This window comes from Pipistrellus kuhlii, unplaced genomic scaffold (genome assembly GCF_014108245.1).
Source record: "Pipistrellus kuhlii isolate mPipKuh1 unplaced genomic scaffold, mPipKuh1.p scaffold_m20_p_43, whole genome shotgun sequence".
Lineage (NCBI taxonomy): Eukaryota > Metazoa > Chordata > Mammalia > Chiroptera > Vespertilionidae > Pipistrellus > Pipistrellus kuhlii.
The window spans coordinates 2,676,256-2,697,687 of NW_023425544.1; the positions used below are offsets into that span (position 1 = coordinate 2,676,256).

The following is a 21,432-nucleotide window of genomic DNA, read 5'->3' on the forward strand; positions in this document are numbered from 1 at the left end:
CTATGGACAATTAAAACACACACACATGCCAGAAAATATTAGAATTGGCACTGGTTTCACAGCAGTCAAGAATTCAGGGCCTGCCAAAAATATCTGATCAGGCCTTGCTTTACATGATACTGCTAAACATTTTCCTAAGACTAGTATGGCAGTTAAGTGAATCAAGAGGAAGTCCATCAGAGAACAAAATTATAAAGATTTCAAAGGCTTAGGCCTATGAATAATTTGAGACCTAGTTTTATGGCATGCTCATTAGGGGGGGAAATCAGACAACTCAAGTTTCCATAATAGCTTTTTGTTTCACAGCAGGCCTAAATAATGTACTGTTTACAAAGTAAAAATGATGCAGTAACTTTTCTTTATCATTACTGTGGATATTGTGCATCTTCTCTGATTGTGGAAATATTGTTGGGCTAGATCTTAATTAGTGCCTAATTCATGGCCATGTGTGGCACGCATTTGCAGCAGCCACTCTTCAGTCCTGGATGAGCAGAAGTTACTCATGATCCAGTGGGGTTGGTCTTTGAAATGAGGGAGCTGCGAAGCCCTGTATTTGCACCTCATTTTCTCAGGTCAAGCCTTCGTCGTGTTACAGTGTTGTTCTGCTAGAGAGGCTACTACTGTACAGTTCAGCCACTGCAGATTTCTAATCTGCTTATTTATAATTCAAAAGCTTGCCTATATATTAATGAACCCTTAATGAGCTGTTGAAAATGCCTGAATTACAGTCAGATTATTAAACTCCAACAGCCCCATAATCATACCATTTGAGTGGGCTTTAGGTACTTTTCACATCTGCAGCTTAGTATTGTGAAGGGTATGCGTTTATTTGGAGGAAGCTTTGTAATAATTTTGACCCGTAATTTATTTATTGCCCTCCGAATGCAGTCATCTATGCAGATGCTCTTTCCCATTATCTGTGGGGCAGGTGCACAGCATGTTGAAAGACAGCTAATTAGGATTTGCTGAAAGATATGCAAAAACTATGGGCTTATAACAAAGCCAAGTTCATTGTTAAACAATGTTTTACTGTGTTTGTATGATTTGTCTAAATCTTAGGGATACTGAAATGAATGTTGTGGTTATAAGTAGATTGCAAATAGGGCGGTTTTTTGTTTTTGTTTTTAAACTTCATAATTCTGTGATAACCAAGCCTAGATGTATAGCTTTATAAATCTTTATAAATGTATACGTTTTGGATTAAAAATAAGAATGACCATTTTTCAAGTTATTGTTTTACCAAGTTTTAGTTTGAAGATATCAAGATCTTTTGAAAACCACATAGTTCTATTCATTCTGCCCCTTGCAAACTTAGGTTCATTAAAATGTTTATAGGTGCCTAGGGGAGTAGGTGTTATGATTGGAATCTATGTGTGACTCTGACTTCTCATCTATAGGAGTGTGAACTTTTTGTCAGGAAATGATTTTTCTGATTAGATTTGATGTACATAATTTATAAAGCAAATACAGAAAGATTACATTAAAATATTCTTCCTGTATTTGAAGCAACCACTGAAGTGTTGATTTACTTATGATTTTAAAAGAGATATTATTTGTCACAAGACGTACTTATAATTATTTTTTTGTGTTTACTACTATTGAGTTTAAGAGTTGCTTCCAATTGGTATGGTGGTGTTGGTTTATATGCATATTAGGTACATATGGAAGTGCAATAGATGGCTAATTAATTTGTGTCTTGCATTTCTTCCTGACGAATTTCCTTCTTCTGTCTCCCTGCTTTCTTGTGTATTAGCCATTGAGCATCTTCTCTTGTGTCCCACACACGTGCAGGGAAGTGTAAAAATTTTGTCTATGGATGTTGATCTACTATTAAAGAACCTCCCCAAATGTCCATAAGAAAAGATGAATAAATATAAGTACAAGGGTAAAACTAGAAACCCAAGAAACTTTGAAGGTAAATGAAACCCATTTCCAGGAGAAGCACTATTATCTGTACGTGTGTGTGTGTGTGTGTGTGTGTGTATGTATATATATATATATAGAACCAACAAACACAAAAATGTGAGCAAAAGTTTAATTTAAAAAGGAGAAATGTAAGGAACTCCCAAATGAATAATAGAAAGTGAAACAGCCTGAAGTGTCAGATAAGAGGTAGCTCAGTGAGTCCTCACGGCATATCAAAGGCACAAAAAACGGTATGTGGGACTACATGTGTCTGGGCCTTGAGATTCTACCATCTAGTAAAATGAATTGGAAGAAAAGAAAGTGAAAGATGTTAAAAATACCAGTGTAACCAATATTTGGTAGTTTCTTCCAGATCTAGAAGAAATAGCTTTAATGATCAGCAATGTACTGATACTGATTTTATCTTATTTAAGGGGCTCCTAACTTTTGGTTCTGTAAATGAATTATTGTCTTAGTGTATTATAGTTTCCATACCTTATTTGTTTTCCTCTCCAGGCAACAGACATAATTTTAAATTATTTTGAGTTAGTTTTATTACCCAGTTGAAATTATTCTGAAGTATATTTTTAAATGAAAGTGACAGCTTTAAAGTGTTTTGAGGGAGGAAATTAAAGTTGTGCATTTGAGTTAAGACAACCAAGAGCTCTCTCCTGCTGTGGGCGTAATTCAGGACATCTAGGAATGGAATCTGTTCTTTAAAGAATTGATGATAGTTTTAGGTTAGCACATAAAATTGCAGAGCTGGTGCTCAGCTGAGTACTTGGCAGCTTATAGATGTTACTGTCATGTAAGTCACACCAGACACAGAGTGTGCACCACTGTGGATAAACAACAGACACAGACGCAAAAGGCAGAATCCAAATGCAGACATGCAAGACGCCAGCTTCCTTCCCCTCCTTCCCCAGGATGCCTTGTGAAGAACCCACTTTTAGACAGGTTTCCAGAGCTTAACGGGCTGGGAGAGTTTAGATTACGTTACACATTAATGAAAATGGGATTTTGAGCTGTCGTGACTCCAGTGCTTTTTTATACCATGATAATTATTTTAAAACTTTGTCTTCGGTGTTGTTGAAAACATCTTGGCAGAAAGCCTGTGTGACCTGATTAAACCTACGGATTGTCAGCTGTGATCTATAGTGCTCCGATGAGGTGCTGACTGGGCATCACTTAGGAAGTTCTTTATATAAAAGCAAAATTAGATTGAGACTATTGTGCCCGGCACCGTATTGCCATGTTGATGGTACATTTTTAATACTGTATTTATTAGTGTCCTGGTTTTATAGTTTGTTGACAATTGGTTAAACAAGGCATTTAATTAAAAAAAATTATATATATATATTGTGTGTGTGTATATATATATATAAATATATATATATATATATATATATATATATATATATATATATATATATTTTAAAGCATAGCTAATTACCTCATCATGTATGTATTTCTCTTCTCCCCCTGAAATTACATAATGGAGAAGCTCATCTGATCCTGCTTATTTTTTAATTTTTGGGTATAGCTTGTGAATTAATTATTCTATGAGATTTTAAAATCTGTTATTTAGCTGTATAGAGAAACAGAACAACCATATTTCTTTCATTGGGTTTTATATCCTTGGATGATGTTTTTTCTTTCTCAAAGTCCAAAATTTTTAACCCTCTTCACATTTTATTCTTAAATCACCTAAATCTGGGAAGAGTGGATGTCAGGAACTCAAGGCTACCTTTTTTTAAGGATCCAGAGGATCCAATCTGGGGTAAATTGAGAAGGGGTGATCTTAGAAATTTTGGGATGCATGTCAATATTATCGTGAAAAGAATTTCCATACTTAGGCTTATTGATAAAGTGTGAACAATGAAATGCTCCATGATTTATAGTGCACTGATGTTGTTTGAACATTTTCTCAAATAAATAAAATACACTGTTTGTCCTGTTTCTCGCTTATTCTCTCTCTGTCTCTCTCTCCTTGAAGGTCTCAGCATCAGAGGAGCCCAGGAGGAGGACCCTCCCGATCCCCAGCTAATGAGACTGGACAATATGCTTTTGGCAGAAGGGGTTTCAGGTCCTGAGAAAGGTGGGGGATCGGCGGCAGCAGCTGCAGCCGCGGCAGCCTCTGGAGGTTCTTCAGATAACTCTATTGAACACTCAGATTACAGAGCCAAATTGACCCAGATCAGACAAATCTATCACACAGAACTGGAGAAATATGAACAGGTCAGCAGCCGCCACTCTCATAGTCCTGCACAAACCTCTATTGCTCTGCTATTAGACTGCGCTAACCAATTCTGAGGGCTGTGAGGGGTAGGTGTTAACACAAAGAACAAAATAAATAAGGTCAATGCTAAAATCTAAGTGAATTGTTGGATTCATGAAACGAAGTCCCTTTGAGGTTTCAGAGGTGAAGCTAAGCTATTTTATCCCATCTACTTGTTTTAGCTATATTCATTCCTCACATTCATGTGCCCTTACTACCTCACCCACAACCATCCTTCCTCTCCAAACTCACCTTTTTGTGCTCTTCATAGCTTTGTATCATTAACATTTATGCACTGGCCTTGTTCATAGCTGTGATGGCTTTTAAAGGGAAGCACTGCAGAGTGAGATTTTCCTCCTGTGCTGGGAGTTCCAGAATCCTCCTAGGGATTCTTATGAATTGTGCCAGGCTGTAGGGAGGGAGCTAACTTCACAAAGTAAGCAGGTTCTGGCCAGTCTCTCTGAGGAGACCACCCAAGATAATTAACCTGGGCCAGGGAATACTAGCCATTGTGTGCGAAATTCCTGATTAGAGAGTATGCTATTGCTGATTAAAAATTCTATTCTCAGCCATTTTATTAACCATATTTCATTGAGTCTAAGATACTTTGTTTTTAAGATGTATTATTGCTTTATGTACCACAAGAAAAAATTAACACTGCCCAATTTAACTATAACATTGGTTGTGAAATGGTTCCAAACTTCAGAGATATTAAAATGTGGAGGAAAAGAAGTAACTCTTAGATTCAATGAAAGAAGGTAAAATGTTGATAGTTCATTTTGAACTTATTTTAGTTGTTAGTTTAAGCCTAGAAACCTGTAGTTTGAGGGATTTTCACTGGAAGGTAATTAAAGAAAACATTATATGGAAATGTTTAAATGTATCCCCAAATAAAGAGAATATTATTAAGTCAAATCCTATAAATTGCCAAGTTTTTAGGTCAAAAAGCAGTTGTCAATTGGCTATTTTATAGTTAAATCTAAAATAAGGAATTGCCTATTTATCACCCAGATAAATATATATTAACATTTTGTCAGTCTTATTTTGTCTATCTTTCCCTCACCCCCCCCCCCTTTTTTGTGTGTGTGTGTGGGGTATTTTAAAGCAGTCTTAGACACCATACCATTTCACCCATAAATACTTCACTATGTAGTCAGATATGTCTTAAAGTCCAAACACCTTAATGTAATGTGGCAGTCCTGGCCAGTTTTAATACTGATTTATCTTCTAAGTTCCCTGTATAGTTTCAGTTGTATATGTTAGTTTTTTTCATTGCCTTCTCTAATATGCTGGCTGTGGTGGTATTAAGCAAATGCTGCATTCTGTCCCAGAGGTGAATGTGTTTTTAGGGAGGGTAGAAAGATTTATGTAGTTCTATGTTAAAATACAATATAAATTAATCTTATAAGCTATTATGCATTTTTTTCTGAATAGGACTTTCTGGGATCTCAAACCATCTCTAGTCTCATATATAGGAATAATTTTTAGTGGAAAATGTGCAAATAAGAATTTTAGAAAAATTATATTTTGTATGTGCATAAAAAAATGGAACTTTCTGATTTGACATATAAATAATTGAGAGTAAACAAAATAAGTCATGGTTGAAAAGATTGCCCTGAGCATAAACAGTAGAAATGGCTCTGATTTGTAGCAATATCCTAATTGCATAACTTTATGTTAAATATATCTATCTGTACTTACTAAAGAAACACCACCAGGCACCTTGCAGGAAAAGATCTATAGTATTGGGCCAATGGCTCTACTTTTTTGGCTGAGGAATTAAGATGATTCCTTACTGTCTCCTGCCATATCTCCTCACATTGTCCTCCTTATTTCCTTTCTGTAGCCCTGTTGGAAGTTGGGTGAGGCAGGCATCAGTCAGGCAGTGTCAAAGGGTTTGGGCTTTTTTGTGTGTTTTTTTTGTGCTTTGAAAATACACATATATATACAAGTTCTTTATAATTAATCTGCACTAAGTATTTTTGGGTTAAAGATTATATTGGGAAATAATGAGTTAGAATATAGTCATGAACCTTATTGTTAGATATATTTATTAGCCTAATAACTACTTAGATGTCTGTTTCTTTTCTCATTTTTAGCACTTTCAGAAGGAAAAAAATATAGATAAGTAAAGTCATTGCAGTATTAAGGACAAATAAATAAATTGAATATGGTGACTAGTTGGCTGATTCGACAGAATTTTAGCTCAGCAATTTTCTGTGGGTTCTGAATTATTTTAGAAATATCAGTGGCATTTAATTCTCTTGAGTTGTCTTTGGGATGGCTTTTATAGCTCTTCTGTGAGTTTTAACATAAGATAGTCAACTTTTCTTTTTTCTTTTTCTTTTTAAATCTTTGAAATACAGGTCCTTATCTGGAGTAAACCTTTCAGGGATATCTTTTGAAATTGCTATGGCCTAAGTAGAACTGAGGTGAAGTGGTGACATTTCTAAAGTAGATGGTATTATAATTTCCATTTTACAGATGAGAAAATGAGACTCAGGTTAAGTTGTCTGTCCAGTGTCATACATCTAGTTAGTGTTAGAATCAGGCACTGAAATCTGTTTCTGACAATTTGACTGCCTTTTTCATCGAATTATGCTGCTATTTATGTCGAATTGGAAAATAATTCAGGTACATTCTGGTTGTTTGTTTGTTTCTGATTTGCCCATGTTGGATTGCATTTGGAATGGGATCAGAGTAGAGATGAAAATATAAAACACAACTATTCTAATCACTTTGCAGAAATTATATTTTTCCTCCTAAAAGTGAACATGGGTATTCTGAATGATGGAAGGCTTATTAGTAAATAGGAAGAACATATATGTTAAGTAAGGCAGAAACTTCATCCGAAAATTGTGTTGAGTCTTTTATTAAAAGAAATAAACCACATTGGAATCAAGAGCTATTCACTCTACTGTGTTTTGCAATGAAGCTGTAATGAAAATGTATCTGAAGCCTGTTTAGATTTAGATTGCCATAAAATTAACACACACTACCACTGCCATAAATTAAAGTGCCTTATAAACATAGCCACATTTACAAAGCTAAGCAGACTAGAGCTACAGTTTGAGCAGAATTAAATCCAAGCTGTAAGGCTTTGTTTTATGTGTGTTTAAGGAATGGCTACCTTTAATATACTGTCCTCTTTTCTTTTTTTTCTCTATAAAATGTCTTTTGATTATATGTCCCCATTACATAGGCTTAGATGTAATTATTTTTAGTGACAATCATCTAAATTCACTTATAAACCCTTTTGAAATATTTGGCTAAATATTAGAATATAGTATAAATAATAGAACGTATATTAGAATGAGATTCTTGAATATGATTACCACCCCCAAAGGAAACAAAACTATTTTACTTCTCTCTTGTTGATCCGGACACCAAATAGAAATATGACAATTTTCCAGAGCTTGCAGCAATTGTCATACTACTTGTCTTGGGTGCATTGCCTCCCTCTTTAGTTGGACAAAAACCTGATTGCTTATTTGTCTTCTCGTGAATTAGTTAGAAGTTTTGAAAAATGCTTTTACATTACCTTTCAAATAAGCTCTTACGATTAAAGGCTGAACTATTAGAATAGGTGAATTCTTAAAGAATTTTAACCAAGGGTTCTGAGAAGCCTGTTTTTAAGAATTGAAGGCCGCCTTGGTTCCTTCACCTCTCTACCAAAGGGAAATGGACACATTGGTATTTGCAAATGAAATTTGACTTAGACATTTGTTCTCAGTTAAAACAGAAAAGATATATCATGCCCTGTGCAGCTCTCCCACTTTGCTTGTACCAGAAGAAATGCTTGTACACAGGCAATTCACTTCATAATTTATAGCTGCTATAATAGAGATGACATATTGAAAGCTATCTACTATAATTATATTGAAATACATTTTTGCCGAAGGCGAAAGTGTTATAAGGGTACCAACCCTCCACAAGCATCTGGGAACCTGCTTTCTGAGTTCACAGATGTCAAATGAATTCACCTCAAATCAGGTAGAGCATTGGAACCAAACACTACACTGAATGTGCTCAAGACCAATCAGACATTGTTTATTTACTAGAGGACTTTCAGATTACTGAGGATTGTTGGGGGAATGGAAAATGAGTGTGGAACCTAAACCAGTGGAAAGGAATGGCCTTGGGCTCTTTGAGGATCTCAGCATTATGTACTTACCTCTCCTGGCAAAATCTGCTTTGCTTGTAAAGAAACTTCATTTTTATCAGCTTAAAAAATGCTGACGTTATTATATTAGAGTTTGTCTAGCCTGCAAACTCCTAATCGCATTTTGCTATTTATTTTTAATAGTTAAGCAGGAAAGACAAAAGTTTATTACCTGATGTAAACTTTGTGTTTTATTTTCCCAAGCAAGGCTTTGTTAGTCATTGTTCCAAGGGGAGGGTTTCACTTCTTGCCGGTATTCATGCTGGGTCTTTTCCTTGACTGGAAGGAAGTAGTGTTTGAGTACTCACTTTCCCCCCTCCAAGTTTCTAATTTATTGATTCTATGTACCAGAGGTATCTTTGACCATATGCTTGATTAGTGAATGAATTGTTTTGTATTTGAATACTACTCTTTTTTATTAAACTTGTTTGGAAGCAGTGTTTGTATTCAGGCAATGGCAAGTCAGAATTATATGTTAAGTAATCAGAGAAGGGAATTGCTTATAGAATTAACACACACATATGAATTTCATTAACTTGCCATTTTCATTGTCAATAATAACTGTCATTTATTAAGTATTAATTATGTTATAGACTCTATGCAAATAACTTAACATACATATATAATATAATCCTTATAGAACTCTCATGAGATAGGTCCCTAAACTATGTAATTAGGTTAGAAGTGTTGCAGTACAATAGATATTTCATCTTTGCATATTGGTTTCATTCTAGTTGGCTTAGCAAAAGAATCTTTAAGTGAAAAATTTGTTGATTTAATAATAAACATTTCATAAATACAAATCTATAATATTAGACTAGAGTTGCTTGTAAGGTTATAAAAACATCTAGAAAATGGATGCATGCAAATTTGAGAGGCATTGACTTTTTAATAGAGATTTATTCTTTCTTGTAAAGTGAATTTACAATAGGTGGTATTATGATCTGTTGTCCACAATTAGCTTCTCTAGATGGTTACAAAAGACCAATTCAGTTTTTAGATCTGATCACTGAACCATTTAAAAACTTGCTCAAAAAATTAGTGCTTGCTCTTTGTTTGGTTTTATGTTTTTATATTAAATGGTCTGAACCCACAGACAAGAAATTGAATTCACAACGGAAACTAGCATTACCACAAAACAACAAAACACTGAAAACTTTGAGTGTAAACCAAATAGGCATGAATATTGAGAAGACAGTTTTACTAAGTAAAAATGATATTACTGAAAATAGTTTTGAAAAAATATTGCAAGTTCTCATTTATTATTAGGTTTGAATTTTTAAGAAGAAAGGAACAAATGGCAAAAAGTCTCAGAGTAAGAGCTGATTAAGCCCTAGCCGATTTGGCTCAGTGGATAGAGCGTTGGCGTGTAGACTAAAGGGTCCCAGGTTTGATTCCGGTCAAGAGCACATGCCCAGGTTACAGGCTTGATCCCCAGTGTGGGGCATGCAGGAGGCAACCAATCAATGATTCTCTTTCATTATTGATATTTCTATCTTTCTCTCCCTCTCCCTTCCTTGCTGAAATTAAAAATAATAATAATAGATTGAAACTATTTTTCTTACATGAGGCCTTCAGTACTTTATGTTCATTTAACTGTTATTGCAATGTATGCTTTAAGATACACACAAAAAATACATCAGATAGTTTTCAGCAGCTGGATTAAAAGAAAAAGATTTCTGCTATTATTCTAAATTACAAAATTCAAGGACTCCAATGTCTATTTTAGTAACATAGTCATGGTAGATATGATAAATGTTTGAAATGAGCATCCCACATTATAAACAGCATTGATGCTAATATGTGGTTGGGTGGCCCTTTAAAACTCTGCAGTCATTTGATCATTCTTACTGCATTTATATTTTTAAAATGTTACCTTTTAAGGAATAGGAAATGAGGCAGTACTATGTTGTGCTCTGAAACTGGTACAGATGAGGCTGTAAATGAGGCTGTAATTTACTTTCAGTGGTATAAAGGGGAAAAAAATCACTTTGCCTAAAGTGTATGCATCTTTCTTAAGGGTGTACCCAGATTTTAATTATCTAAATGTAAATACTTAACGAATTTTACTTAGAGTAATGAGCTAAAGTGCACACTACATAAATGAGATGTTCTAATTAATCATGTATGAACTACTGGTTTAAAGAAAAGCTATGTGAATTCTGTGAATGTTGGGCTATTGCCAAATTGCTAATCAGCATTTGCATTCATAGATGACTTCACTTAATAAGTTGTGAGACATTCAGCAAATGCTTTAGAAATTATGAGTTCTTACAAGCAGAAACTTTTTACTCTTAACCTGTTTTTTGTTGTCCACATGAGCCTTTGACTGCTTCTTAGAAACCATAGGCAAACAAACATTCATTCTGGAGACATTAAAATACAGCCAGCGAAATACGAGGAGAGCTAACATTGCAGGTATCATTCAGGAGTCTTGAATTATTTATCAAGACATACGCCATGTCATAGATGTCTGTTATAATGTGTGAGCTAGTTTGTAGGAATTAGAAGTGTTATATATACAAATAAGAAATGCTTCCGTAGTCTAGTACAGCAGTTCTCAAACTTTTTGGTCTTAGGACTTAGATTCTTAAAAAGTATTGGAGACCCCTTAAGAGCTTTCACTTGGTTGGTTACATCTATCTATCAATATTTATTATACCACAAATTAGAAGTATTAATTTAAAAAAAAACCACAATAAGCTATTATGTTAACTTAAATAACATTTTTAACACCCCCCCCCCAAAAAAAACACACACAACAAAAACAAAACAAAAAAACCCACCAACTTAAGTGAGAAGAATGGCACGTTTTTTTACATTTTTTTCAAAATTCTTTGGTGTTGGACTTCATAGAAGTCACCTGGATTCTCAAGTGTACTTCTGCCGTCAGTCATGTGCTTAAAGAACATTATATGAAGAATATCTGGCCTCACACAGATACATCACTGGAAAAGGGAGGAATATATTAGTAGCTTTTAAAAATAACAATAGTTCATTGATTTTTAGAACGAGGAAGAGAGGGGAAGAGAGAAACATTGATATGAAAGTATAGCATCCATCAACTGCCTCCTGCATGCCCTCTACCAGGGATCCAGCCTGCAATCTTTTGGTGCATCATCCCATTCGCCAAAAGGTTGCCATTTCAATACCGTCAATGGCACATTGGGAATCAGTACCAAACTATCAGAAAGTCTAGAAACTGTCAGGCTCACAGTGGTGGGTGTAGATCTTTTAAAATTATAATATTAACTTCGAAATTCAAATTTCACCACTGGCATAACTGGTATCAGATGTTTGGCATGAAAGGCTCACTGGGTTCATTTTTGAGAAAACATCTGCCAAACACCCAAGTCTGAATAATCATAATATGTCTATTTTGCTTTCAAATAATAATAATTAAAAAAAGCAGCTTTATTCACAACTTAATCACACAAGTGCCTTTTCTGGGGATAACTATCCATCCATATGCAGAGAAGTACTTTTTATGTACTTTCCATTTATCACACAGAATATTAAAGTCTTAGTCAAGTGTTAAGATACAATAAAATGCATAATTTCTCTTGTTTCATTAAGGACATTCCTAAGTGAATCTGTTTTTTTGTGTGTGTTTGTGTGTATGTATGAGTGTTTATATGAATGCATGGCAAAGACAAGAGAAAAAAGAAACATCAAAGATTACATAGATTACTGTTTTTCAAAGAGTTTTTAATAGCACATTGGTCTGCAAGATGCTATAGTGCTGTCCAATAGTTGCCACTAGTCACATGTAACTATTGAGCCCTGAAATCTGGTCAGCCTGAACTGCGAAATATTATACATATAAAATATTATACATGCTAGATTTCAAGTGTATGAAAAAACAATATAGCATGCCTCATTAAGAGTTTTTACTATAATTATGTGTTTAAATGTTAATATTTTTAATATGTTGAGTTAAATAAAATGTTAAAATTAGTTTCACCTGATTCCTTTCTTTTTAACATGGCTACTTAGAGAACTTAACATTTTATATGTGGGTCTTAATATATTTCTGTTGGATAACACTACTCTAGAGAATAGTGCTCATATTTTGTGATCATATTTACTTGGGAAAAGTTGGGTATACCATTCCCCTTTGAAGATTTACTATGCAATTGGCTATCACTATAGAAGTACTGAGGAGTCCTGCAAAAATAAAAAAAGAGACTTTTTAAATATTGCTTAATATTGATTGCGCAAACATATTGTATTATTGGCCATATATGAACATTTTCTGGAACTAGCTATAGAAGGATAGAACATTTCCCAGTTTGGGGAAACAGTTCTAGTTTAATTTTTTTCATTTTACTGATGATAAAATTAAGGGATGGAGTTTCTGAAATTAAATAATTGTGAAATTACATGAACATCTCTTTAGGGCAAGTGCAAGAAAAAATAGACATATTTCTTTGCAGCTCAACCACTTCTTTTTAGCTCTGCATAAGATCATTTACAATGACAGTAGAACAGGGAAAATCTTAAATTTACTTTTATTTTGGTTTCCTTAAAGATGGAAAGAACTTCTAGTTTTAGAGTTGCAAAGATCCTTAATATAATTTTGTCATAATCTAGGACAATAATTCTCAGCCTTTTTTTAGTTAGACTGTCTAAGAATCCAAAATGAAAACAAACAAAAACTCCACATATTGTCCCTTCAGGAAATACACATGTGCATACAACTTGTATATGATTTCAGGGAGTCATGGACATTCTAAACTTCTCCATGGAATGTGGGTTAAGAACTATTCTCTTATATTTTAGGGATAATATATTTAAGGCTATTAACATTGTTCTTGAGTTGTAATACAAAAACCCACCAATCAATAGATGTTTATTGGATGCCTACGGTGTATATTACACAGTTCTACATTATGAAGATTTCCATAAGTATAGCATGATGCCACTACTCACAAGGAATTTCACATTTCTTAAGAAGTAAAACATATGAAAAACTTTACCTAACTGGTAAGCAAGACTCCTTTTACCTTACTTTAGAAATATTTATAGAAAAGCCCTGTAAAAGCTTAGAGAAATTGAAACACTCGGTGTACTTGAAAGGTTAGTTCTCTAATGAGCAGTTACAGAAATCATCATGTGCTGGATATGAACAATGTTCAGGGTGTCTGTAGGGAAGACCCATTATTATATTAGGTCTAGTAATAATTAATGTCGTTTTCTAATACTTTTTTAAATAGAATTTATTTAAACAATACAACAAAATTTAATCAACAATATAGTTGCCGTTGTTTTCTACTACTTGTGCCCAACGCTCAGGAAGCATTTTAATCCCTCTGTTGTAAAAGTCTTGTGATTTTGATGCGAAAAATTTGGTAAGTGCATTTTTGAGGCATTCTTCATTATTAAATTTTTTTCCAAGAAGAAAGTTTTGCAAAGAACGAAACAAATGGTAATCGGAAGTGGCAATATCAGGAGAATATGCAGGTTGAGGGAGAACTTCCCATTCCAACTGGCGCAGTTTTTCAGCAGTGATTCTTGCAGTATGCGGTCGTGCGTTATCGTGGTGAAGAATTACGCTCTTCCAATTAATCACCACGGGTTCTTTTTCTCTTAAAGCTTGGGCTAACCTTTCCAATTGGGCACTATACACTGCACTTGTTATGGTTTGGGTAGATGGTAAAAGTTCATAATGAAGAATTCCTTTAAAATTCCACCAAACACACAACATCACTTTTTTCGCATGCAAGTCAGGTTTTGGCGTGGGCTGCGGAGCCTCATTTTTGTCCAACCATTTAGGCCACCTTTTCAAATTAACATACAGCACCCATTGTTCATCTCCGGTAACAATTTGCTCTAAAAACGGCAAACGGTTTTGACGAGAGAGGAGCGAACTGCAAATTGTGACTCTTTGATTACGGTTGTTGTCGGTCAACTCATGAGGAACCCATTTTCCAAACTTTTGGACTTTGCCAAGTGCACGCAATTGATTGGAAATTGTTTTTGTGAACAATTTAAAGTTGTCGCAAGCTCTTGTTGGGTAATTTGAGGATTTTGCACCAAAAGAGCTTGAAGAGCTTCTTGATCAAAATTGGACACACGGCCTCGACCACTCTTGTCACCTAACGAAAAATTTCCCTCGCGAAATTTCTCAAACCAACGCTGGCATTTTCTGGCGCTAACTGCATCTTGACCAAGAGCACTACAGATGTTTTTTGCAGCCTCACTTGCTTTTCTTCCTAATTGGAACTCGTAAAGCATGCAGTGCCGAATATGCTCTTCATCCACCATCTTCTTAGCCCTAGTTTTGCAACAAAAAACAAACCAAACACAAACTTTTTCAAGCAAAACTTGTTAATTGCACTTCACACGTTCTGTAGATACCACGTGTTTGAAGGTTATGTCAATACAAGTCAACACCAAGCAAGATTTTAAACGAATGTTTAAAAACGACATTAATTATTACTAGACCCGAATAGCTTCAGATTGTGTCTTGCTGTGATCAGTGATTGTTCTGTCTGCTTGCCCTATCTAGGGCATCTGTGCAGTAAGTTGCAGAATTCTTTTAACGAAAATGCCAGAAGATGCTCTTTTTATTCAAGGACTGATGCTTTATTTACCTAGGCAGTGCTGGCTTTCAGTGTTAGGTGAACTGATAGAGATGGGGGCTGAGGATTGTGAACTAAAACCTGGTTGGTTAAGACCCAAATCCCATCAGGATTTGCCTCTCACCAAAAGAATTGAGCTGCCTTGCCCATCTTCCAGGAATGGCTCTTGTCCACTAATAGTGCCTACACCACAGCTAGTTTATACTAAGACATTGACATGCTTGTCATTCCAGGCCTTTATATGCTATCACAAACCTGAATCCCTTCTTCTCTACATAGTTTCTCGGTTCCTCTGAACTTGCCACATACTACTATGTCCAGTTTTCCTTGTGTCTGGAATTTCTCCTGATTTCTATCTTTACCTTCAAAAATCTTACCTGTTCTTTAAAGCCCCACTGTCACTTGTGCCATGCAACCTGCCATGATCGCTGCCTCCAGATGAGAACACTCCCTCCTTTGAACATAGGAAGCACATATTCCTAGCTCCCTGTGACACCTTGCACAGCCTGCCTTGTTTGAAAATTAATTTTGTTACATATTTTATCACACTGGAGGCCAGGTCTATGTCTTGCTCATTTCTGTGTCCCTTAATAGCACTTAGAAGAGTTTGATCTTCATATAGTCCTTCAGTAAACATTTGTTGAATATATGTAAAACCTCAATGAAATTAGAAGGTGCTTAGTATTAACAATAAACATTTATCGATAAGAGTTAGTAGAGAGCATCCCCCCACTGGGAACACCTCATTTTGGAACTAGGACAAGGGTCAGTGGAAGGACAGTGGAGTGCAGTGTCTCCCTTGCATGTCTGGCCATTCATTTTCAGAATTCTCGTTGCTCTAACTACCGCTGCCGTTTCACCAGTGTCTCAGTTTTCATCTTACCCTACCTACTACATCATGCCATCGGCAACTGCAAATGAGGTAGAAATTCAGATGAGTTCATGTCTGGATGTGATCATGTAAAATACCAGGTCTCTAAAGAGTGGTTTTTCCTCCCTTCCAGGCATGTAATGAATTCACTACACACGTGATGAACCTTCTCCGAGAGCAGAGCAGAACAAGACCCATTTCTCCAAAAGAGATTGAAAGAATGGTGGGCATCATCCACCGGAAATTTAGTTCCATTCAGATGCAGCTCAAACAAAGCACTTGTGAAGCAGTTATGATTTTAAGATCAAGGTTCCTTGATGCCAGGTATGTAAGGCCACAAATCTATTGTGTGGCTTTCCTCCCTTTTTACTCCTTTTAAATTATTTCCTATAAAAATGGTTGGTTGGTTTTAGATACTTTGTTAATTTTGGCTGTAAGAACTCTTCTCTACAATGGACAGGTAATTCGCCTCAGGGTGTCTGGGCTGTCAAGCCTCTTATCTGGGAGTGGTAGTGTATTAGCTTCCAATTTGGTAGCTCAGGAAATAGGATTAGTGCTCTCCTAATGACTTAGAATATGTGGCCTTTGAAATCTGATACTGAAAAGTATTTTTAAGGATAACTTTCAGTCTGTAACTCTGTTTTAACAAAGGCTTGTTTTCTAAGAATTTGTTGATGTTACATTGCTTGTGTATATTGTAAGGAAATACTGATGCTCCTAAGAAGGAAGTGGCATTTTATTTAATAGAGGTGACCACAAAGCCCCAAAGTCTGTTTTTCCAAGTCAAGTGAGAAAGCCTCTGAGTTTCTTCTGTAAGGATGAAAACTTCCCTTTTACCTGAAGCTTTCGCCAACTTTCACAGGAATTAGGTGGTAAGTTGTATATGGTGTGTTTGACCTACCAGGTGACAGAATAAAAGAATTGTCAAGTTGCTACTGCATGCTGCCTCTGCAGGGTTGCCTCTTGAGCATTGCTAAAGCTTGTGATCAATCTTCAGCTTTGGAAAGGAGTTTCTGTTTCATTTGGCTTTCTCATCCTTGGAATCTGACAGGTGATAATTATCATTCAAGTTTTACAGTATTAGAGAAAATAACTAAGTTAGCTTCTCAACTGGAAAACAAAGTGTGTGGCATGGTCCTTCATGCCAGAGCTCTTCCTTAGAGCCAGATAAGGAACATCTGCCACCTAATTTAACTACCATTTGCTCCTAGTTTAGCAAATGCCTGTATCACCTTTAGTCCCTCTTCTTCTCAGTAAGCATTATGTGGACCAGGTAGCTATAGGTAGGCTTGACAGTTTTCCACCCTGCTCACCAACCACCTACTGAGTGTGCCTCCGAGTACCCCAGGTCAGGGCTTTGTTTTCTTTTCAAGCCATACATGACTCCTGCAAAAATGCTAATTGCTGTTCTTGGTATATATCTTCCTCCCCTTCTCTGTCTTTCCTTACCACCTCCCCATCCAATTCATCATCGAATCCTGTTGATTTTAATCCCCAAATAGATCTTGATTCTCTTCTTCATCCCTTAGGAAACAGTATAAGAAATTATAGATTTGATAACTTGAGATGTTTGGATCAGACCTAGGTTTTTTGCTCCTTGGACTCTTCCTTGATGTTGAGCCACAGATGACATGCTTAACCTCCCATGTTAGCGGCATCATTGTAACTAGACGGATCTCATAAGGGTCTACACATTTACAACTGCCTACTGACTCTGTCTTTTCTGCATGTAGGATATCACAAGTGAGAAGATCATTAAGATTATTTGGGGAAAGTATATTTTAGTAACTAGAGAATCTGATTTAAGGTGAAGTCTGACAAATGCTAATTTTCAGGCTAAAATTCATTAAAAACTTCATAACAAATGGCATTTTTGCTATTTGATGTAAATTGTTAATAAATACTTGATCTCCTGACACTCTGCCACCCCTCTCCCAGTAAAGAAATACTTTCCTCCTGTAGTGTTTCTCTGTGAGCAAATCTTACCTTAGTCCAGGTAGTTGCTTAAACAGTCAAATCTAGAAACCTCTGGTGTATTTTTTCCCTTACTTTCCTTTTCTGTTTTCTCTACCCATTTCCCTCCTCCCAAGTCATCATTAAGTCCTATTGCTTTTACCTTTCAAATAGAGCTTGAATCTCTTTATTCCCATTACTCTTACCTTATGCTGTTACCATCATCTCTCAATTTGACCATTGTAGTTGTCTCCTTAAATATATGTCTTTTTTTTCATGGCCTCCTCCCACTATTCTTAGCAGTCAGAACAAATATTTTTTAAAAAAGATATAAAATCTTTAGTAGCTTCCGTGTAGTAAAATAAAATCCAAAAATTCTTTTTTTTTTCTCTCATTAAATTTTGTCATTTTAATGGGTCTCAAAATTCTGTGGCAGATTTTTGGTCATGTTGTTTCCATTAAAAAGTACTGATTTTAAAGAAGAATAATTTAAAAACTGCCACCAAAAATTCTTATGGGGCTCACTAAGCCTATATAATCTGGCCCTGCCTATCCTTCCAGATTCATCTCATACATGTTCTAAAGTTTACTGTGATCTAGATTTCTTTAGCCCTTTGGACTTTTCACCCCCTTTTTGTTGCAGGACCGTTTGCTTTACTCATCCTCCTCCCTCAATTCTTTGACTGACTCCTGCACATTTTCCAGGTCTCAGATTAAATGTCACTCCTTCAAGGAAACCTTTCCTGACACTATAATCTGTTTGGTTCCCCTCTGATACACTCTCATTATATCTTATGCTTTCCCCTCATCGTACTTGATATGGTCACCACAATTTGTAATTATTTATTTCTGTGATACTTGTCTAATATCTTCCCCCCCCCCCCTAACTTTCTACTTTTCACCTTAACCCACCGATCTCCTTTAAACACTCTGGTAGATATTATCTGTTTTGTTCCAACTGAATCTTTATAAAGTATCTAAAACATATTAGATTCTTAGTAAATACTTGTTGACTAAATTAAAGAATGAAGTTATAGTTGTGCTACACCATTTTAGTATTTATCTTAGTCATTCTAATTCTTAAAATGCATCGGATAGTGCTTTGGAGGATGCCAAGAGTGTAATTTATAATGCCAAATTAGTAAATTAGATTCCAAGAATGTTTAAAAATAGAAGTCTACTTTTTTTTTTTTTTTTGTATGATCCTAATTAATAGATCTCTCTTTGGTTAGTGCTGATTATAACTACAATTCTTTTTGTTTTTTGTCATAGACGAAAAAGGCGTAACTTCAGTAAACAAGCCACAGAAATCTTGAATGAATATTTTTACTCACACCTCAGCAACCCCTACCCCAGTGAAGAAGCCAAAGAGGAGCTGGCCAAGAAATGCAGCATCACAGTGTCCCAGGTGAGCAAGGACTCTGACTGTCTGTGTTGTTCCCCAGTAATTCACAAACCCTGTTCTTTCCTCAGAGCATGCTTGCCAAATTACATATCCTTATTTTCCGTCATCAGAGAAGATATAAAGAAAACATAATATTTTTCCACATTTTTATTTAAGCTTTTAAATTTAGATAAATTGTTTTTAAACCTAAGTGTCAAGGAAACAAAATAGTCACCTGCAACCCTAGTGTAAATCTTCACTAGAAAGGACATAAACATGCCATGGGAAGAGGTAGTTTATTGACATGTAGTCCTGCTTTTCCCAATTTGGATGACTGGCCAGGCTTCCTCCAATGAGAAACCAATTTATTTGTTGCTGAAAAGAAATATATATATATATATATATATATATATATATATATATATATATATATATATATATATATATACCGGTGTGTGTGTGTGTGTGTGTGTGTGTGTGTGTGTGTGTATATATATATATATATATATATATATATATATATATATATAAAGGCTAAGTGTCTGTATGTTCGACCAATAGCTATGATGCGCACTGACCACCAGGGGGCAGTGCTCAATGCAGGAGCTGCCATAGTGCACACTGACCATTTAAAAATAAATGGCACCACGGACCTGGCGCCAACAAACCAACACTAGGCTTCCCCCAAGTGGGACACAGGCCCTGCCGCCACCCCAGAGCAACACCCCACCAAATCTCAAGCCAACACTGCAGAGACCTCATGACACAAAATTTGGCCCGCAGCCCAACCTGGAAACAGTCCCTGTGGGTGCCGGGTAATGACATCACGTAGTAACGCCTGGCTTCCTCCCCCTAGCGATTAGCCTCCTTGGAGTTTCTTTAGCTCAGGAACCCAACTTACTTATAGCCAGGTGCAAACATTTTACAGTTTAACCAAATGTTCATGAAGTGTTTTCACATGCCTCAACTCATTTGATTCTCACAGAAGTCCTGGAGTAGGTAGATAGGAGACTCAGTGGAACCCTATTTTCTTTTCATTAACCAGAAAACAGAGTTAGAAAGTTTAGAAAACTTGACCTGACTCAAAAGAAGTAAGAAATGGTGGAACTTGAAAATAACTTCAGGTTTTCTCACTGCACAGAATATAGTCAAGTACTCCTGCAGTTAAATATTTTACCCTTTGTTCTCCTTCTGTGACCTACAATAATAATCTTCTTCATATTGATATTTACTGCTGTGTTGCTGACAGTTATCTGAAAGAGAAGTTGGGGTGCTTCATTGGGCTGGAAAAAGTTTAGCTAAATCAGAAAGCAGTTCCAATTAAGAAAGTTTATTCTATATATATAAAAGGCTAAGTTGACTCACACATGCACGATACATATAAAGCTCTGGCTGACACCAATCGCATGCTTGTGTTTCAATCTGTCATTGTTGATCGTGAATTTGGTTGACACTTCTATTATAGAGAAAGGGGAATAGCAATACTAAAATATTTCTTCTAATTAGTTTCTTTTCAATATGCATGAATCCATGCCCTGGGACACTAATTTAATATAACTCTTTGGTGAAAGCTTTGAGGAATTCACCAAGTCATTTCTTGATAACCTTGCTATTATGGTATTTGATTCCCAATGATTTCTGTGCTTCCTTGTTATCCATTAGACAGAAAAATTAAATTCATTTCTGTCACAGTTTGTATTTTGTTTTAAAGGTCTTTAATAAATTGTAGCCCTGAAGTTAGTTGTCATCATCTAACAAAAATACATTTCATTTTAAACAGATATTTTGATATTTACATTGGGGATGAGCAACAACTGTACTTCCTTTAAAAATAAGTATATCCACTTGGTATTGGCTTGAAAATACAGTTTTATTTAAATATTCATATTGATGCTTATAGATTTTCATTTGAATATTATTTCTTTATACCATGCATATGCAATAGTTACCAACCTGTTTTTGCAGTGGAGCTTAAGGAAAAGCTGACTCTTGCCAGAAATTTCAATGTTTCCTAGAGGTAACATAAGACAAAAAATTTTAAGTAGTTTCTAAAAAAATACTACTCGTGCATCTGAAGGGCAAGATACTAAAGATCCCCTTCACATTCCAATGAAAGTCAATGTTATTTGAGGGAATAGGGGCTGGGTTGAAGATGTTATCCAGTTCTTGTCTTGGCATTAGTTTCCATAGAACCTTTAGAGCAAACTTAGATTTATAATTAAGATTTTATTTACTGGTTATTGTCATTGTCCTATATAGTGTTATTCCTTGATTTTTTTTCTTTTTTTGGGGGGT

General features: G+C 35.5%; 1 protein-coding gene and 1 long non-coding RNA gene across 8 annotated transcripts in view; one reads left to right on the forward strand and one right to left on the reverse strand.

Moving 5' to 3' along the window:
- Positions 1-21,432, forward strand: part of PBX3 (PBX homeobox 3) — a 174,962-nt gene that overhangs the window by 129,692 nt on the left and 23,838 nt on the right. For all 7 annotated transcript variants that reach the window (XM_036412081.2, XM_036412083.2, XM_036412082.2 and 4 more), the window contains 3 exons: positions 3,902-4,143; positions 15,934-16,124; positions 19,026-19,161. In XM_036412081.2, coding sequence (XP_036267974.1) covers positions 3,902-4,143; positions 15,934-16,124; positions 19,026-19,161 — 569 coding nt within the window. The remainder of the gene's footprint in view (positions 1-3,901; positions 4,144-15,933; positions 16,125-19,025; positions 19,162-21,432) is intronic.
- Positions 3,468-20,199, reverse strand: LOC118704418. The gene is made up of 3 exons (XR_004983419.2): positions 19,974-20,199; positions 12,113-12,118; positions 3,468-3,482 (listed from the first exon to the last, which is right to left on the reverse strand). It is a non-coding gene; the product is annotated as an uncharacterized LOC118704418 (long non-coding RNA).